The following is a 20,508-nucleotide window of genomic DNA, read 5'->3' as shown; positions in this document are numbered from 1 at the left end:
GTCACTCATGTCATTTGGAATATCCCACCCTCACCTGTATTTAGGTAAACTCTCTCTTGTCTGGACCAAATCCCACACTCTACACAGCTTTCCTTCCTTCTTCAAACAGAAGAATGTACTTCTTGTTCTAAAAACTTCCCAGCACTTTTATTTGTACTTCAAATGCATATATATATATATATATATATATATATATATATATATATATATACTGATTCCTTTAAGTGAATTATCTTCTCTAAACCTCATACATATTCTATGGAGAAGATAACTGGTATCAGTTCCATTTTGTAGATGAAGAAATTGAGGTTCAAAGAGATAAAGTTACTTGCATAAGCTCACATAACCAAACAGTAGGAGACATGGCATTAAAATACAGGCATTGTGATACTTATTATTTATCTTGTGCTTACCCCTGCAGTAGACTACACCGCATATACAGATTGACATTCTGTAACCTTACACACTTCCCAAAGAGTAAGTACAGGTTAAGATCTGAGTCTAATTTATCTTTGCATTTCCTTGGGTGCTTATGACAGTCTGCCCAGAGCAGGCTGTGCAAAGATCTTGAACAAGGGGATAAATGAATCTGGCTTATGATACTTAATAAGGGAGAACTTTTTTCTGAGAATTTAAATCATAAGAGTGGATAAATTATCAGCAGAAAGAAAATAGGCTTAGGAAATGAGGAATAATTGGTGATGGGAGAATAGAAGGAAAATGGGGCTACAAATGGTATATGTATCATAGGTGCTAAGGAGAACTGAGCCAGAGCAGGGCAGTAATACCATCACCGACCCCCCAGTCACCAGGAACACATGCCTGTTGTGTGAGTGTATCTGTGGATATGTTCATGAGGTCATCTTCTTATCCTTAAGAATTTGATTTTTTCTAATTTTAAATTTTATTTTTTTCTCATTTCCTTAATGCCTTACCAATACATAACCTGTCAAGGGCATGTATTATTTCCCCCACCCCCCAAAAAAAGTGATGTTTAAAAGGGTAATCTACAATATACATAATTTGCGTGAGGTCAGAACCTTTATTCTTCTAAATTGAGAGTTTATGATCAAGACTGGTGATGCTAGATTGCCTGATAGCAAAGGAAGGGGATGAAACATGGTTTTACAGTCATGTTGTTTTTTAAAAGATGTCTTATGTATGTGTATCTGTGCAGGTATTTATATGTATATACATGCAAATATAAGGCACACATGGCACATAATTACTGTATGTAACTCTGGACATATGATCCTTAGTCTCAAAACTGTTTTGCATAGATATTATAGAACAGCACTATACAATAGAAATATATTGTGAGCTACATGTGTATGTTAAATTTCCTAGAAGCCATAGTTAAAGAAATAAAGCCAAACTGGGGTGAAATTAATTTTCATAATGTTATTTTATCTCAGATATCCAAAAAGCTGTCATTTCCAACATATGATTAACATAAAACTATTATGAGAAATGTATATTACTTTCAAGTGTCCAACATGTGGCCAGTGGCTATCACATTAGTGCCATAATGGAAAGTTAGAGCTAGAAAGGCACATATTAGGGATTATGCATCCCAATGCCATTATTTTAAAGATTAGATACTATGGAGCAGAAAGTTTGAGTGATTTGTTTAATTCCACTTAGTTATAATGCAAGATAGTTTCAGTTTCCTTTTCTGTCCTGTTCCCTCATTGTTTTTTGTTTGAATGGAGGCATATGGAGATAGATTGGGATAGCCAAATCATAGTCTTTAAAACTTTCTGACATAAGAGGAGCATAATGGTACCATGTAATGCAAACCTCTTATTTCTCAAATGAGAAAGAGGAATGGAGTCACATTTCAAGAAGTTTTCACATTCCAAGATTTGGGGGATGAAAATTCCAAGGCTCTGATTGGAGAGCTACCCCTTAAAAGGTTCCTGAATCTAAGCCTAAGCTGGCACCCTAACCTTGAGAAGATAACACCTGATCCTTCAGTTCAAGGTGAATGCTTTAGCTTCAGATACAAAGACTAACGTAACCTTCTTAAGTCAACACTGCCCTGAAGATGCATTGTGTGTGTGTGTGAGAGGACTAGATTTCCGCTCACCTCTTCTTTCCAAGTTAAATGACCACAGGGAAACCTTTGCTGCCTTGTCCAACTAGTTAAGTAGAACCAAGAATTTCAGTGATTCTATTTATAGGGCTGTTTAGTTATTGAGCAGACAGGGCTGTGAATTCCTGGGGTGCAATATTTGATCCTTGACATCTTGAATACCCGCTTTACAGAGCTCATTTTTAGATAGAAGAATTGCTGTATAAAATATGGCCAGGCACAAAGAACTTCCTCAGGAGTGAGAGGCAGGGAAAAGTTGAGAAAGAGGGAAATCAGCACAGAATTTCATTGATTTTTTTGAAATCCATGCTATTTTATTACTAATAGATAATGTAGAAACAATACTATCACAAGAATAAATAATATGAGGGAATAATACATCACTATAGTGGTTTGAATAGTGGCCTCAAAAGATATGTCTACCTAGGACCCCTGAATGTGACCTTATTTGGTATGAGAGTCTTTGCAGATGTTGTTAAGGTCAGGATATCAAGATGAGATCTTGCATATTTTTGTCTTTTTTACTTCTTAGTCACCTCTGCTTTCCCAACCATCTCTTCAATGCAGCATTTGGGTATATGTGGAGAGTTGTGGCTTATGCAATTGTGTGGTCATGGAAGGTCCCTGGGCTCAGTTTCCTTCAGCAATGCTGACCTCCAAGGTGACATCATTCAGCCACTTGGTTCTTTCCCCACTAGCATTTGCAGTGGTAGCTGGGGTAACTCAAGGTCCAGCTGCTTTCTGAGCATGGACAGATCATAGCACTGCTCCTGGCTTCCCTGGACTCCCTTCAGCTCCCCCAGATACTGGAGACATCTTGAGACTCTGACTGTGAAAACCACGTACCTCTGCTGGGTTAGCTATTCAGAAGCTCTTCCTATAAAGCCATCCTGGACCTACTTCTGGAAGCTCCCAGCCAGGATTGCCAATATTTCTGGGACCTACCTATACCACTAAGGAAGCAAGGGAAGCTTGGAGAAGTGAAATTTTCAGGGCCTCCTAGTTTGCTTACACTATGTCTGGTCATTTTGATATTGCTGCACCAGGTTTACATGGGGTGGCTCATGGGATGGTAATGGAATGGAGAAAGCCCTCTTCTGCACTAAATATCACTTTCACTTAACACATTTCTGACTAGTGGTTGACAAGTTTCTTTCTCTACTCTATATCTTCTGCTGGCAAACAGCATGTGTCACTGACAAAGGCCTCACTATCAGGGCAGAAGCAGTTTTCTACTCCTAGGAGAACTCTGAATTGAGTTGCCCAGGCTTGACTTCTTATATACTCAGAAGGGTAGACTTGGGAGATGGACTTGTAGGTAATGAAAAAAAAAAAAGATTTTAAAAAATTCCCATTTTTTACATTAGCCTAGCTTCCATGGCCATTGTATTACTGCATAATCATATTTTGAATATCAAAAGGAGTAATGTTAATTGTTTTTCTTTGCATTTTTTCTGTAATAGATCATTATCTGCTCCTCATTCCAATCTACTACTACTAACCCTGGAAGATTCTTAGGACTAGCAGGATGAAAAGCATACTCAACAAAAAAGGAAAGCTCCATGACAGCAAATGCCCACTTCTGTTTGGCACACTGAATATGCTCAATAAGTAACAGCTTCCCTCCCCCCTTTAACTGGAACCTACACCATAACACTACTATGTTAAATGAGTGTGCACAGGAGGAATATAGAATGGAGACAAACAATTGGTGGGGTGCAGTAGAATGGTAGTCTCGAGCTGTATTCATTTCCTAAGGTTGCTGTGACAAATTACTACAAATTGCATGGCTTAAAACAACAGAAACTTATTCTCTTCCACTTTGGGGGCTAGAACTCAAAAATCAAAGCGGCAACAGAGTCCCATTAGCTCTGGAGATTCTAAGAAAAAGTTTTTTTTTTTTTTTTTTTCCTTTTCCAGCTTCTGGTGGCTCCTGGCATTCTTTGTTTTCCGATATACACAATTCCAGTCTCTTCCTTATCTCTTATCTTCAAATGGCTTTTCTCTCTGTGGTTCTGGTTTTTATTTTTTCTTCTCTATTTCTAATAAGACATTCATTATTGGATTTGGTGCCCATTAATCCAGATAATGTCATTTTGAGATCTTACCTTAACTACATCTGCAAAGACCCTTCATCCAAATAAGGTCACAGGTCTAAGGTTCTGGGTGGACATATCTTTTGGAAACCACTATTCTCCCCGCCATAGTGAAATATTGTTCTCTTTTACATTTTCTTATATCTATGATGGTATGCTTTTTATATTATCAATTGGTAATAAGAAGGCGAGAAAATAGCATAGCTTTCAAAAAAATCTATAAAACTATTCAGCGAGCATGATTTCTTGTTGTAGGCGGGGCAAAAGGAAAGGTCTGAGCAAGTACCTTATAGATGGAGCGTTATCTAAAGGTTGTTCAAATATCAGATACAACTAAGATTTTTAAATACTGTTGGACTGAATAAAGTTAATTTCTTTTCAGCCGACAGCAGTTAGAGGTACATGGAAAAGTCTCGATAGGTTTAGACAAACAAAAGAGTGTCCTTTCTCTATGCACCTAAGAACTGTGTGAGTGAACTCGTGTTTACCCTAGCTTTGTCCCTTTAAATAGCTGGGGAGAAATATCTTCTATTTGCTGTCACCTCTAAGAAATTATCTTTCATTAGCCTAGAAACACTCCTAATAACACCAATCCTAGAGAAAGATTATTTCCACATCCTTAATTTCACCCAGAAATTTAAAAGTAAGTCAAGGCAATAATGTTATGCATCAAGCAGTCATTCTACGTGTAATTAAGAGGCTCTAGAAGTTCCAATTCTGTATGTGGAGAGTTGGGCAGGAAATGTGCACTGCTTTCAGGTAAAGTTTTCCTTTCTGGGGGAATCATTCAGCACGGTGATCTTTAGCTCAATTGCCTTGCTTGCATTCATAATACCTTCTGATAACTTTACAAAAAACAACTCAAACATCAATAATCTCACACAATTAATTTGTGTGTAAAAGCTACTAACAAATGGAGCCATCCACCCAGTTATAGAAAGCTACTAATAAGTAATTTATTTTGCAATCTAGCTTCTTACAGATTCTGATGAGTCCATTACCCACATCCCTTCAACACCGTGTACATCATTTGCAGTATATTAATTTGTATACATTTACAGGGGTTTTCTAGTGATATTTCTGGAGTCCAGTCATATGTTTCGATTCGGTGTCCCCATTTAAATGGTAGATGATCTTCTCAAAGGGAAGAGTAGTAAGTAATTTCCCAGTGGTCTATGTATAAACTGCTTAGCTACTAACACATACAAGTCAATGCCCCCAAATCACATGAGCAACAGATAGCCTTCTTAGATTTTCTCTCCGAAACCCACACAAAACATTTCCATTTGTATGATTCCTGAGAGCCCCCCTTAGCCAAGGAACCAACTTGGCTTGGGAAATGATTTTCTATAAATCTTGATCATTATTTTCTTCAGGGACCTGAACACAAATGGTGAGAATAACTAGGGAAAATTCATTACTACTTCCTTCCATCTTACATTATGTATCTTCTTTTCCCCTAACAATTCCCTGCTAACTCCTCTACTCTCTGTGATCTCTTTCCTTTTAAAGAAAATCTTTACCCCACCACATGGAGACACACTCCACATACCTCTGCCTAGCAAGCACCCGGCCTACTTATGTTCTAAGATACCCTGTCCTCTGACCAAGCAATCAAAATTCCCTGGTGGCAGAGGCACACTAAATATCTATTTAAAGGAATTCCCAATCTCAGGATGAATTAAAAAAATTTTTTTTAAATTAAAAAAATAAATAAATAAAAGAATTCCCACTGAAAGAGTAGCTGCAATATTCCAGAAAAAGCACTGGAGTTCAACTTGAAAGTCCTGGGTTTGAAACCTTGTCTTATCATTTACTAATGCTGTGCCCTTAAAAAATCACTCTGCATTTTCAGTGATTAACTTTGGTGTCATGGCCATGAAAAGACTCCTGAAAATATCTGCTATTATAGAGCAGGTGACTAATAGACCTAGCCTTTATACATATGTTCTGAAAAACAATGTTTTAAAAGGAGAGCTTATTAAGTCAAATGAAGTATAATCTAATTAGTAAACGTTTGACAAGGAAAGACTACTTTCTGAAACATTATAGGGGCCACATCACTGCCGATCGGAAACAATGCCAGTGGCCTAGGTCCCTTTTCTAAAGGTTACAGACATTTGAGAAAGCTTCTTAACTGACTTCTGGGAGATGTGTGGTACAAAACTGACAAATTCTAGCAACCATAATTGAGGAAACATCCAAAAGAGCCCATGATTATTCAAACACACTTTGCAATATGTCATTGCTTTTTCATTTAATCGACATAAGAAAATCCCTTAATAGAAATTTAAGTATGCACACACATACACACAGACACACACACACACCCCTTGCCTTTTCTCCTTGAGAAACGTGTTTGCACTCACGGAACTGATTGCAATTGAAAAAGCAACTCCACTGAGCAGTAGGGGTTGAAATATGGTGCATAAAAGCTTTCAGTTTGAAAAAAACCAGCATCTCTGACACAAAGTCAAATAGTTGCCTCAAGTCCTGCATGTATCCATCATTTTTTTAAGCCACTGCTCCACTTATTCTGACAAACAAAATCAAAACTGCCTTACAATAGCTGTTCATTTGGGTTTTTTGGTGTTCAGAAGGTCAGCTTTAAATGCCTTCACATTTCTTCCATTGCCTTCTATTATTCTTCCAGGAAAATAAACAACAACTTAGAAAAGGAGGATAATTTGCTGTGCCTGCTAAAGCTTCTGAAGCTAAAAGAGAACAGAGAGCTATCACAAGTGGCACAGCCCAGAGGAGCTCATGATTAAATAGTGGAGTTCCGAGTACCAACAAGGAACCACTAACACTGGATCAATGGGCAGGGAAGAGTCTGTGTCTCAGACAATCAAGTAACAGTCTAACAGGTACATTTGGGGCCTTGAGGAATCTTTTATGAGAGACTGGGGCCCTGAGATCAATTTTAATTTCACTGAACTCATAAGATGCAATTGCCAAGTTTTTTAATGAAAACCTTTCATCTTTTTAACAAACACCTCCCTCCAGAGGGAGTCACAGTACCTTTTTCTGATCTGAGAGCTGCCAAATGGAGGACTAGGTATCCTTAAAAAGTAATTGCTTCTGTAGCTGAGGCTCGAATGTATAATTCCTGAAAAAATAACTTCCTTCAAAAGTTCCAAAAAGAAGACGACAGTCTGAGTCGCAAATATAAAAAATAATGAAATAGATTAAAAAAACAACAACAACTCTACAATTCCCATGAGGGTGCACAGCACTCATGAAATGTCTTCTCTGTCTTGAAGCTACATTTCTCAGCCAAATTGCAAGTGTCGGAGAAGGGGTTGGAGGGAACACTACAGTAATATGACCAAAATAGAATAACATGAAATTAGTTTCAGATTATTTTCAGAATGGAACCAATTTTAGAGAGACAATAAAAGTCAACAGTTGTCATGGGAATTGCTGAGCACCAAATCAGAATTAAAGACAATGAGGCTGACAATCCCAGTAAATGTGTGACTTCTATATAGAAGTCCCCGAATCACTCAAGGTCTGGATAAGGAGACTTGAAAAATGTGTTAACACACAATTCCTTAAGGTTATGCACCCACCACTCCTTGTCTCCCCAAAAAGAGAAAGAGAGAGAGATTAAAGGACTCAATCAGAGAATTATTAAAATTAAATTTCAGACACATAAATCCTCCTCATATATTAAAAATATATTAAAATAATCATTAAATGGGTCACTTGCTGCAATATAAGCTGTGTACAGAAAGCCCCTGAGACAGTCCAGGCCATGACAGCATCCTGGGTGAATGGCTATTATAAGAATACTTGAGCCACTCACTTTGCTGTTGGATGGAGGGGTCCTTCCTTCCCAAACCTGGCACAACACTGTACACCAGTTCCTGGAGGTCAGTGTGTGGAGTATCATACATCATGGCACTGCAGGTTTGGGGGGTGCCAGGAAGATGTTCATGCCAACAAAAACAAAAACAACAAATCTTTCATTTATCTTTTCTTTATATACATTAAACAGGAGATAGACTCTTTTAACTCATTGAATGGGACATAGTTTTTCATTGCACAGCTGAAGGGCTAAAGAGAACCTCTTATAGGAGGAAATCCACTGAGCGTCTGCTCTGTAGTACTTGCTACTGCTTACTGACACGAGAATATATGTGTCATCAGACACAAAGCAAAGAAGGTTAGGGGCATGGGCAGCAGAAAGAGAGGTACCGTAGGAGAGGTTCCGTGAGAGCACACAAGGCAGACTTCACCCACCTCTCAATTTTGTATTTCTCAGGCTCTGTCTGGAGGCCAAGGCCTCAGAAATTACTTCTAGTGTTTTGGAGAAATTTCGCATAAACAAGAGGATCAGCAATGAATACATATATTGTTTGGATTTCTATTAAATAGGGAAGCACTGAGCAAATGCAGAAGGTTCATATTTGAAGGTATAAAAAATGATAGTGAAGACACATTACAAATACTAAATGCAAAAGAAATGCTTTAATGAATTCAGTCTATTATCTAATTGTGACGAATCTAATACATAACTGTTAAGTCATTATATAATAATGGAATAATTACTCCATATTGTAGTTAGCTCACTCTACTCCTCTGGCACACTCTATGCTGGCAGACAATAGGGCCTCTCCTCCTGCCATGCAGCTCCCAGGCCTATGACTTGGGGCCTGGCCCTCCTGCTTAAGGTAAGCAAAGCCTGGAGGTAGTAGGGACTCATGCCATGGACAGGAACATGGCCAGAAACACTGGCTGGCTACACCTATAGAGGGAATTCCTGCATTCACTTTTTCTAATCTCTATAACTTTATTTCTTGTCTATGACTATTTAGATCTAGATGGGAAAATGGGGGTTATAAAAATCGTACCCTGGTAATGAGAATGGATATAGTTTGTGAGATGGCCAAGTCTTGCAGGGACTAATGCACTCAGGCTGGCTCTGAGTCATCAAATCTACATGAGATTACCAATCCAATTCAGGGATCCAGCTGTGGCAGTGATTCTTGAGCTCCAGAATTTCCACCATTCTTGGTCAGGGGGATTTTTCTAATGACCCTCTACAGAGGTGGAAAGGAAAGACAAAAGACTCTATCAAAGTAAAGTTGGATTTTCCCAAATGACTTTTACTACAAAAATAAAGAGGGGGAGGGGAAGAGTGAGATAAGGCATGAACACACACATGCACATACATTCATACATTCAGACATTGATGAAATCACCTGTATCTGAGTTCCTATTTGTCTGGGTCTAATCTTCTAATCTTTATAGCTTTGAGGATGGATGCTTATCTCAAACATTGTGTATATATATATATATATATATATATATATATATACACACACACACATATATACATATGACATATAATTACACAATAGAAAAATCAAGAAGAGGACTTAAGTGAGAAGGAGATTTTTTTAAGATTTATTTATTTATTTGGTGGAGGGGAGATGGGCAGAGAGAGAGAATCTTAAGCAGACTCCATGCTGAGCATAGAGTTCCACAAGGGGCTCGATCTTATGACTCATGAAATCATGACCCACACAATCATGACCTGAGCCAAAACCAAGAGTCAGATGCTTTAACTGACTGAGTCACCCAGGTGCCCCATCAAGTGAGAAGAAGTTTTAAAAACAAAAAGGAAAAATGACAAGCTAACATAAGTCCCTCCCTTACTCTGACTTCTTTTCTTTTCCTGTACTTATCTTAATATTGGTAGAAAACCTTACAGAGGATGTGAAAGCTAGGAAGGTGGCTCAGTAGAATCCAAATTGTGCAGACATTAAGTGATGTGTGAAGAGACACAGTTATGAAACCCTCCAACAATCACTCCACCTTGATTGCAGGGAGGAAGAATCATTATCCTAAGAGTTGCTTCTTTTTTGTATGGTTCTTATCACAAAGATAGAACAATCAGGGACTGCTAATAAACAACTAACAAAAAGTATTTTTTAAATTTATTTATTTTAGAGAGAGAGAGAGAGAGAATGCAAACAGGGGGAGGGGGCAGAGGGAGACAGAGTCTCAAGCAGACTCCCCACTGAGTGCAGAGCCCTGCTTGGGGCTCAATCTCATGACCCTGAGATCGTGACCTGAACCAAAATCAAGAATTAAATGCTTAACTGACTGAGCCACCCAAGTGCCCCATAAAAAGCATTTTTTGATATCTTGGCTTGGTATGTTGCCAAGTAATTTTGAAGAAATATCAAAGGCTTTTCTTGGTAGTTCTAGGGAGTTCTTGCTTGGAAGAATTTTTTTAAAAAGAAGCCTTTGTTAGCTTAATTCACTTTAAAAAAAAAGGCAGAATATATCACAGCAGCAAAAACAAAGCAGAAGACACATGACTTGCGCTGTTGGGGATTTACCCCAAAGATACAAATGCAATGAAACGCCGGGACACCTGCACCCCGATGTTTATAGCAGCAATGGCCACGATAGCCAAACTGTGGAAGGAGCCTTGGTGTCCAACGAAAGATGAATGGATAAAGAAGATGTGGTTTATGTATACAATGGAATATTACTCAGCTATTAGAAATGACAAATACCCACCATTTGCTTCAACGTGGATGGAACTGGAGGGTATTATGCTGAGTGAAGTAAGTCAGTCGGAGAAGGACAAACATTATATGTTCTCATTCATTTGGGGAATATAAATAATAGTGAAAGGGAATATAAGGGAAGGGAGAAGAAATGTGTGGGGAATATCAGAAAGGGAGACAGAACGTAAAGACTGCTAACTCTGGGAAACGAACTAGGGGTGGTAGAAGGGGAGGAGGGCGGGGGGTGGGAGTGAATGGGTGACGGGCACTGGGTGTTATTCTGTATGTTAGTAAATTGAACACCAATAAAAAATAAATTAAAAAAAAAAAAGACACATGACTTGCTTAAGAATTCATAAACTTTTCTTTTTTTTTCATAAACTTTTCAAATCAAACTTTTTAAATATTTAAGAGAATGGCTAATGTTAACTCAATCCCAATAAGAACCATTCTGTAAATGTGTTAAATATTTCCAATAGTTCTGGAGCTTTATATCTAGGGGGCAGACAAAATCATCTACTTGAGAAAAGTATAGCAAAGATTAGTAATGGGCAAAATTGACATAAAGCCCCTTCAAAAGAAAAGATATGGCTGAGGCTTTGATGTCACAATATAATGGAAAAGAAATCAAACTTTAAGTAGAAAATCATGTACATTTATTTGGCTTAGGTTACTTATCAAATCTTGTTAGGGAAATAGGAATGTAGTAAAAGCTCAGAAATGTGTACATACTTTAAACTTCCTGATAATTTGCACCGAAATGAATTATTAAAAAAAAAAAAAAAGGCAGTGTTAGCAACCTGATTCTTTTTTTTTTTTTTTTTTTTTTTTTTTTTTGTCAAAATGACTTCACAGGGCACCTGAGTGGTTTAGTCAGTTGAGCTTCTTGTTCTTGATTTCAGCTCAGGTCATGATCTCAGGGTTGTAAGACCCAGCCCCACATGAGGCTCCATGCTCAGAGTGGTGTGGAGTTTGCTCATCTCTCTATACCCCTGTCCCTCCCTGCCCAGCTTGTGTACTCTCCCCTTCTCTTTCTAAATAAGTAAATAAATAAATCTTTTAAAAAAATGACTGTAAATTTTGGGATAATAGGGAGCTCAAGCCTGATGTAAAATAGCGGTGAACCCATTTTCTTCTTCTAAAATAGTCCTTTATTCTTTTATTGAAATTAAAACTATTAAATATGTTTTGGCCTGAAGGAGTAGGCATGACATTAAGTTAACCAAATTTAGCAAATAAAAATATAGGATACTTGGTTAAATTTGAATTTTGGGTAAACAAAAAATGATTTTTTAGTGTAAAGATGTCCCAGATATTACATACTTGCATATTTATATTAAAATCCTATTTGGTTATCTGAAATTCAGATTTAACTGACCAGCCTATATTTTATCTGACAACCCTAGTAGCTATAAAAAAAATCATACCTGTACTATATGGCTCACTATTCTAACACATGAGCATTAAATAATATAGAGTATTGATAAAATGATTATCTTAGGTTATCAAAGATAAAGTGTAGGAGAAAAAATTAAACAGCCATCCTAATTAGCATGGCCAAGAGGGACAGTACATATACACAATCAACATGGCTTCTAGGAGACCAAAGAAACCAAACCCTTTAGTGTATTCTGCTGTTCTATCTTCCTTACTTAACCACACAGAGTATATCCTTTGAAGACAAACATATCCAGTTAACTCCATTTAATACCAAGGTGAAAGATTTTCCTTCCAAACCTGGGATGCAAGCATGTTCTCCTTTATGTGAAAAACCTGGTAAAGTTTGGCAGCTTTAGGCTCTCCCCTGGAAAAGCTATCTGTTACAGGAGGGTTATTAATATTCTCTCCATTCCCCCTCTAAGGGAGATCTAAGTTAAAAGGAGAGGATTGAAGGCAATGTCTATAATATACTATCAGATTTAGAGGAAGAGCATTGCTGTGCATATGTACAGAAGTAGAGATCATTTCCATTCGGGTAGCTCTGGAAACCTCACATTCAAGCCATATTTCCTGAGAGCAAAGTGATTGTCCTAGCTTCCCAAAGAAAAATATTTAAAAGATACCAAAGTTTTCCATGGGTATAAAAGGATGTGGGTGAGCAATGCCAAACTTATCTGTTCTTGTGTGAGAGTCTGAGAGTGTGTAACTGTCAGGATGAAAGTAGAAATTTTGGAACTTGTTTGGTAATACCTTTGAGACCAGGCTCTATTCTGAGCCATGAGGTGCAGGTGTAAATTTCTTGGCAGCTTTAGAATTCCTGTTCATCTCTCCATGGCTGGTTTCCCAGTCTGTTTAACCAAGCACATGCCCACACACTAGATTAGAACTGATCTCAAGCAGCCCAGAAGCTGCACTCGGCCTTCTGTTTGCATTTAGAAATGAATAACAAGGAAGCCAGAAATTCTGCTAGAAATTATGAGTAACAATAGATTGGTTGCAATAACTGTTCACATCTTCCCATTATGAAGATGTCTCACGTACTGAGGGATACTCTACCTACAAACATTCATATACATTTAATACTTGACAAATCTTTGGAAATACATCAGCGACTACTATATTGCTGAGACCAGCCTGACAGAAAATACCCCATGAGACACTTATTGATTCGCTAAACAAATGCTTCTTTAGTGTATATCAAGTGCTAAACATTTGGTTATGTTACTAATACAGTGATGAATCAAATGTACAAAGTCCCTGCCATCACAGAGCTTTCTGTCTGGAGGGAAGAGACACGTGAAAAGGTGACTGTCAAACACTGTGATGAGGCTGTGACAAGAAACCAATACCTTGGTTTTCCCTGAGGGAGAATGCAGGAAGGGAGCACCGCCAGGAGAAAGTGTCCTAGAAGATCTAGAAGATGATCATCTAAAGAGAGATCTTGAAGTTGAGGAGGAATCTATCTGAGGAGAGGGGTGTGTGCATGTGTGTGTGTGTGTGTGTGTGTGTGTGTGTGTGTTGGCAAAAAAAGAGGAGTAAGGGCAGTGTTCCCAGAATGAAACTATGCAAGGCTTATAAGGAACTAAAATTATTTCAGTATGGATGCAGTGTAAACCGAGGCTGAGAGTTTTTAGAGGTGAAGTTGGAGAGGAAAATAGCAACCAGATCCCAAAATCCTTTCCAACAATATTAAGTTTAAACTTTCTCCTGAGGGCAATGCTGAGCTTATGAAGGTTTTTAAGCAGTATAATGGCATAACGAGGTTTGCATTTTATAAAAATCCTCTGGCTGCCAAATGGGAAATAGATTGAAGAGAGAGACACTTTAAGAGACTCTTATAGTAGAGGAATGATGAACTAAAGGGCCTAAGTGGAAATTGCAAAAAAAAAGAAAAGAGAAAGAAAAAAGAAAAAAAAAAACAAAACATTTGAGAGAAAGAATTTGACTATATAGAGTAATGGAAGAAATAAAAGTAAGCAGGAAATCTAGCACCAGATCTTAGTTTCTAGTATCTTTCTCTTAAAATAAATAAATAAATAAATAAATAAATAAATAAATAAATAAAGCCAGAACACTTTCCAGAAAATGCTGATTCTAGGACCAGGGCAGTAAATTTCAAAAATGAGACTTAAGTATCTTGTTATGCCAGAAAGTAAGAAAGTGCAAACAAAATAAAACAAACAAATAAACAAAAATCCCAATAAATTAAATCCAATAAAATTCCCAGCAATATGTGAATACATCAAAGAGACACAGGAGCTAACTAAAAGAGCCCTTAATGGTAAAATCTAGAACAATCTGAGCAACAAATAGAGTAGAACTGGCTTATAATCAAAAGTATAAAAATAAATGTATCATGAGTTTATAAATAAGTGATATAAATAAATGATTGGATAAATAAATGAGAAAAAGAGACAAATCTCTCATGCAGAAGAATTCTAATTAATTTATGTAGATACTCCTTTCTCACAGAGGTGGGGGATAATTCCTCACTCCTCAAATGTGAGCTGTGCATAGAGACATCCTTCCAAAGAGTTCAGTATGACCAACATCATGAGGCAGTTATCAAGGTTAACATCAACAATTATAAGTCATATTGATAATATGTATACTTAATATGATGTGATAAGAATGGCACTTTACTACCATAGCCTTTTCCTCAAAAACCCTGGGTGTCTGGTTGGCTCAGTGGTTGAGCATCTGCCTTTGGCTCAAGTCATAATCCCAGGGTCCTGGGATTGAGTCCCACATCAAGCACTTGGGGGAGCCTACTTCACCCTCTGCCTATGTCTCTGCTTCGCTCTGTGTCTCTCATGAATAAATAAATAAAAAAATCTAAAAAAAAAAAAAGACAGGAAGTTTAGTTCCATTGTAGTAAGGGTCTTTACCTGGTTAAATATCTGTACAAATGGAGAAAAAATAAATAGGAGAGAAATTTTATGGTCAAGACATATTCTTGCTTGTGGAAAAGAATTCTCTTTAGCCCAGGGGATGGGCCATGAATAGCCTTAAGTTAAAGGTATAGAGAAAATTCCTGATTGAGACATAATTGGGATGCTTCAAGTGTGGCAGTAAGAGACTTCTAGTACAGGTAGAGATGTTCATGCAAGGAAAGTGAGCTAAGTACAGCTCAGTGACAGCTCAAGAGGTGCATAGTTTCCATATGAAACAAAATATGTTAAAGTTAAAATTTCCTTTGAACACCCTTACATCATCCATAAAGTACAGTATACATAGTTGTATGATCACAGCCATCTGGAGTAATATGTACATAGTAATGTAACAGAAATAAAACAGGGTATTTTGCAGTGATAAAACACATATTTTACCAAAGAATCATAATTTTCATTCTGTGAGCTATTCACACTGTCATAGATAAACATCCCCTCTGGAATAATTTACACAAAGAGGATTTCTCCATTTTAAGCCAATATTGTTTAGGTCTTCACTGGTTTAGTTGAGTCTCAGATTTTGTCCACTCTGAAAATGTCTTTTGATCCATTTATATTTAATGTAACTATTAAGATGGTCAGATTTGGGGTCCATTTTTACTACTTGTTTTCTTTTCTTTTTTTTTTAATTTTATTTATTTATGATATTCACAGAGAGAGAGAGAGAGAGAGAGAAGCAGAGACATAGGCAGAGGGAGAAGCAGGCTCCATGCACCGGGAGCCCGACGTGGGATTCGATCCCGGGTCTCCAGAATCGCGCCCTGGGCCAAAGGCAGGCACCAAACTGCTGCGCCACCCAGGGATCCCTACTACTTGTTTTCTATTCATCTCATGTACTTTGTATTTTCTTGTTTCTCCTTTCATGTGTTTTTTTTTAGAATATCATTTTAATATATCTATTATCTTTTAACTATACCTCTTTGTATTTTTTTGTGGTTTCACTAATGATTGTTTTACACATACTTTAATTTGTTATTCTATTTAGAAATAATATTGTATCATTTCATATAAAGTGTTAGAACCTTACATTTCTGTTCTTTATGCTAGAGTTGTCAATTTTGTTCAGTCTAAATATGGTATAGAGATAAAGAAGAACATTTTATAATAACATAGATAAACTATCAATAATATATAACAATTATATATGCACCTAACAACAGGGCCTCAAAAGTACTTGAAACAAAAACTGATAGAGTTTTAAGAAGAACAGACAATTCGACTGTAATAATTGGAGATGTCAATATCCCACTTTCAATATATATAGAACAACTAGGCAAAAGATCAAGAAGGAAATTGAACACTTGAACAACACAGTAAATGAAGTAGACCTAAGAGACATTTACAGAACACTTAGCTCATCAACAACAGAATACCTATTCTTCTCAAGGGCAAATGGACCCTTCTCTAGCACAGACCATATGTTGGCCCATAGAACATGTGTCAATAAATTTGAAAGGACTGAAATCACGCTGAATATATCCTCCTACCATCATGGAATAAAATTAGAAATCAGTAACAGAAAGAGCTTTGAGAAATTCATTAATATATATAAAAATTAAATCACATATTCAAATAACCAGTAGCTGAAAGAAGAAATCAAAATAGACAACAGGATATACACTGAGATGAATGGAATGAAAACAATATATCAAAACTTATGGGATACAGCAAAAGCAACACTCAGAAATTTATAGCTGTAAATACATGCATTAAAAAAACACGATAAAGGGGTGCCTGGGTGGCACAGTCAGTTAAGAATCCAACTCTTAATTTTGGGTCAGGTCACGATCCTAGTATTATGAGATTGAGTCTCGTGTCAGTCTCCACACTGGGCATGGAGCCTGCTTAAGATTCCCTCTCTTCCTCTTCCCCTGCCCCCATCCCCCTAAAAAAACAAACAAGCAACAACATCAAAAAATAAAAACCCATAATAAAGATCTGAAATCAATAACCTAACTTCCCATCTTAAGAAACTAGAAAAAGAGCAAAATAACCCCCTCAGAAGCAGAAGGGAGTAAATGAGTAAATAATAAACATTAGAGTAGAAATATTGACATAGAGAAAAAATTAAAGAAAATCAACAAAACTAAAAATTGATTCATAGAAAAGATCAACAAAATTAATAAACCTTTAGCTAGATTGACACCCGAGAGAGAGAGAGAGAGAGAGAGAGCACTCACAAATCACTAAAATCAAGAATAAAAGTGAGAACATCACTAATTATCTTACAGAAATAAAAAGGATCATAAGTGAATCCTATGGACAAGTGTGTGCTAACAAATAAGACAACCTAATGAAATTAAATAAATTCTTAGAAAAAATATACAAAAATAGGTTTAAAAAGTAGAATATATGAATAGACCTGTATAAAATAAAGATCAAATTAGTAATCAAACTTTCCACACAAAGACAAGTCTAGGACTAGATGGCTTCAATGGCAAATTCCACTAACTGTTTAAGAATTAGTATGAATCCTTCACAAACTCTTCCTAAAAATAAAAAAAGCGAAATACTTCCTAATTTACTCTATGAGTACATGAATAATGGACTGGTATGAGATGATACCAAATGATCCAAACATAGCCCCTGTATATTGGCCCTACATTGTTTCCTTCTTCACAGTAGGCTAACATTTATTAACTCAAAGCCCACTGACACAAACTCAAACTCTTACACATCTAATTGTTTTTTTTTTTCTCATGAAATCCTTTTATTGTTTCATTTAGGAGGTGAAATGTAATCCCTTAAGAAAAGTACACCCCAAAAAATACTGTAAACAAAATGAAAGGATTCATTTTCATAAGACAGATCAGCTTATCTTTTTATCATATAAAAAAATTCGTTACCAGTATCTTTTCCACTGCATTGACATCAGAACAGGCTAAACTCTTTAAAGACTGACCTTAATACAACATTATGGAAGATTTACTTTTTAAATAAGGATAATTAAGTGAAATATAATGCTACTTTCCTTAATATCCATGAAAAAAAATTTAACTCATGTTTAAACGCTTTTGATTTTATTAAAGAAAGTATAAAATGTCAAATTCTATTTTTAAACACTTATTCTTTTACGAATCCATTGTCTCTTCATAGTGCCAGCCAGCATTTTTCCAGTATTTCTGGATATTCTAAATAGTGTAGCTCTAAAAAAATCTTGATATCTTTGAATAGGCTGGCACCACTTTTCAAGGAGACTAATAAAACTTCTTGGGTTTTCCTTGGGGTTTCCCCAACTTTCTTTCCGTTTCTTTTCTTAGTCTATGTGCCTCATACCTCTCGGCCATTGCCACAAGTTCCTCTGGGACGCTCTGATGTGCTATTTCCAGAATATTGATTAACTCGCCAGCAACTCTCCAGTCATTTCTGGTGAGGAGCGTAATAGATATCCCTGTCTTCCCTGCTCTTCCAGTACGCCCCACTCTGTGTACATATTCTTCGATGTTCCGGGGGAAATCGTAATTATAGACATGTGTGATATCGTTGACGTCGAGACCTCTTGATGCCAAATCGGTGGCAATCAATATTCTTACTTTACCTGTTTTAAAGTTTTCTAATGCTCTCTCTCGGTCACACTGCTCTCGATTGCCATGAAGAGATTCTACTGATACATGTTGCAGAATCAGGTCACTTGATAAATGGTCAGCAATGGCTTTTCGGCTGACAAACACTATGACTTTGTCCTGAGAAGATATGCTTTCCAGAAAACGTTGGATATGAGAGCGTTTCTCCTCTTCCGTGGTGACAATTATATTCTGTTTTACAGTACTTACAGCAACTAAATCCAAAGTGCCAACATATACAATCATTGGTGCTTTCAAATATGACTGTGCAAGTCGACGGACAGCATATGGCCAGGTTGCACTTGTCATAATGGTTTGCCTATCTGGGCGCACATCTAACAAAATCTTCATTATCTGGGGTTCAAATCCCATATCTAGCATCTTGTCAGCTTCATCTAATACCAAGTAGGTTATACTTCTGAGGTTGACGAAGTTATTCATTTGTAGATCATTCAGCCTCCCAGGAGTTGCAATAATAATATCTACTCCTTTTTTCAGGTCTTGTATTTGTCCATTTCTATCTCCACCACCATATATACACACACTTTTAAGGCCTTTATACGAATACTTAGAACATTCAGCTTCTACCTGAAGCGCTAATTCCCTCGTGGGTGTGAGGACTAACATGCCGGGGCCGTTCCTTTTTTCTCTAATTACAGGCTGTAAGTCAAGATGGATGAATCCTGGCATTAAATAAGACAACGTCTTCCCCGTTCCGGTTTGAGCTACTCCAATGAGATCTATTCCTTGTAGAACTATTGGCCATGCCTGTGACTGGATTGGTGTTGGTTTTTGAAACCCTGCCCTTTTAAAGTTTTCCATAACTTCTGGATAATATTGAAAAGCATCCTCAAATTTACAAGTAGGATTGGGTATACGGCGCTTTTCGCCTTCTTTTAAGTCATCGCACATTATATTATTATTTTCTTTCCTCCATGAGTCTACTTGCTCTTGTGACATTGAACTTGTTGTTTCTGATTGCCTATAAAAGTTTTTCTTAATTGGAGGTAAGTCAATTCTGGATTTCGAATTGTAATTTTCTTGTTTTTTAACAAGATTATCTATCGCTGTTTTGGCCTTTGCTTGCATCACCTTGTTCCCAAAAATTCTGACCTCTGCTTCTGGATAAGCTTTTATTATCTGTATTTTCGTGTTTGTTGTAGTTTGGAGGTCTTTTATTTTGGACCCCCCACGACCGATCACAGCGCCGACCCATACATTCTTCAACCCAAAGCAGAGCGGCGGTTCCCGGGGACCGGCGGCCACAGGCTGCTGGAGGCCGGAGTTCTTCCAGACGCCGCCCCTGCCGCCCCTACTGGCCTCCCTACTTCTTCGATTCGGGTCCTCCACCGGCCTCCTCTCTGGAGCCCGGGACACTGCCGAGCTTCGCCGAGAAGCAACGACCCATGAGGAAGCGTTGGCGCCTGCTTCTTGTCTCGACGTGGTTCCGAAGGAAGATCCGGCGTGTCTGACGTTGCTCCAATCCGGGCCCGCACCTCTCCACCGTGCCGTCGTGCCTTTCCACATCTAATTGTTTTAAATAGAGCTCAAATAAACAGATTTTTAGGTACTTAGAGCCTGCCTGTTTTGCACACCCCAAGAAACTGCATCCCAAATCTGCTAGCCATAGATAAAATAAGTCTTGTAGCTATAAAATCCTAATTGAAGCCCTGCCAGTTTCAGAGCTCTTTGATTCAGAGATACTCTGCCAAACTGCCCAGAGACAGCACTTATATATGTAAGCCTCTTCACTAAACCTTTTTTTCCCTTAGTAGGTCCCTTAACCTTCTTTTTCTGGATAGTGAGCCCTGTGCTATAGCCTCTGAATGGTCTCAT

At 37.5% G+C, this 20,508-nt stretch overlaps 2 protein-coding genes across 9 annotated transcripts in view; both read right to left on the bottom strand.

The window, feature by feature from the left end:
* The window catches only part of ZMAT4 (zinc finger matrin-type 4), a 337,657-nt gene that overhangs the window by 88,360 nt on the left and 228,789 nt on the right, over positions 1–20,508 (bottom strand). The window lies entirely within an intron of this gene.
* Positions 18,121–20,199, bottom strand: LOC102151353 (probable ATP-dependent RNA helicase DDX43). Its single transcript, XM_038560556.1, has one exon. The coding sequence runs from the start codon at positions 20,197–20,199 to the stop codon at positions 18,307–18,309; it is 1,893 nt and encodes a 630-aa protein (XP_038416484.1). The 3' UTR covers positions 18,121–18,306.

The sequence above is a fragment of the Canis lupus genome, chromosome 16 (assembly GCF_011100685.1).
Source record: "Canis lupus familiaris isolate Mischka breed German Shepherd chromosome 16, alternate assembly UU_Cfam_GSD_1.0, whole genome shotgun sequence".
Taxonomy (NCBI): Eukaryota; Metazoa; Chordata; class Mammalia; order Carnivora; family Canidae; genus Canis; species Canis lupus.
This window is presented reverse-complemented; position numbering and strand designations above follow the sequence as displayed.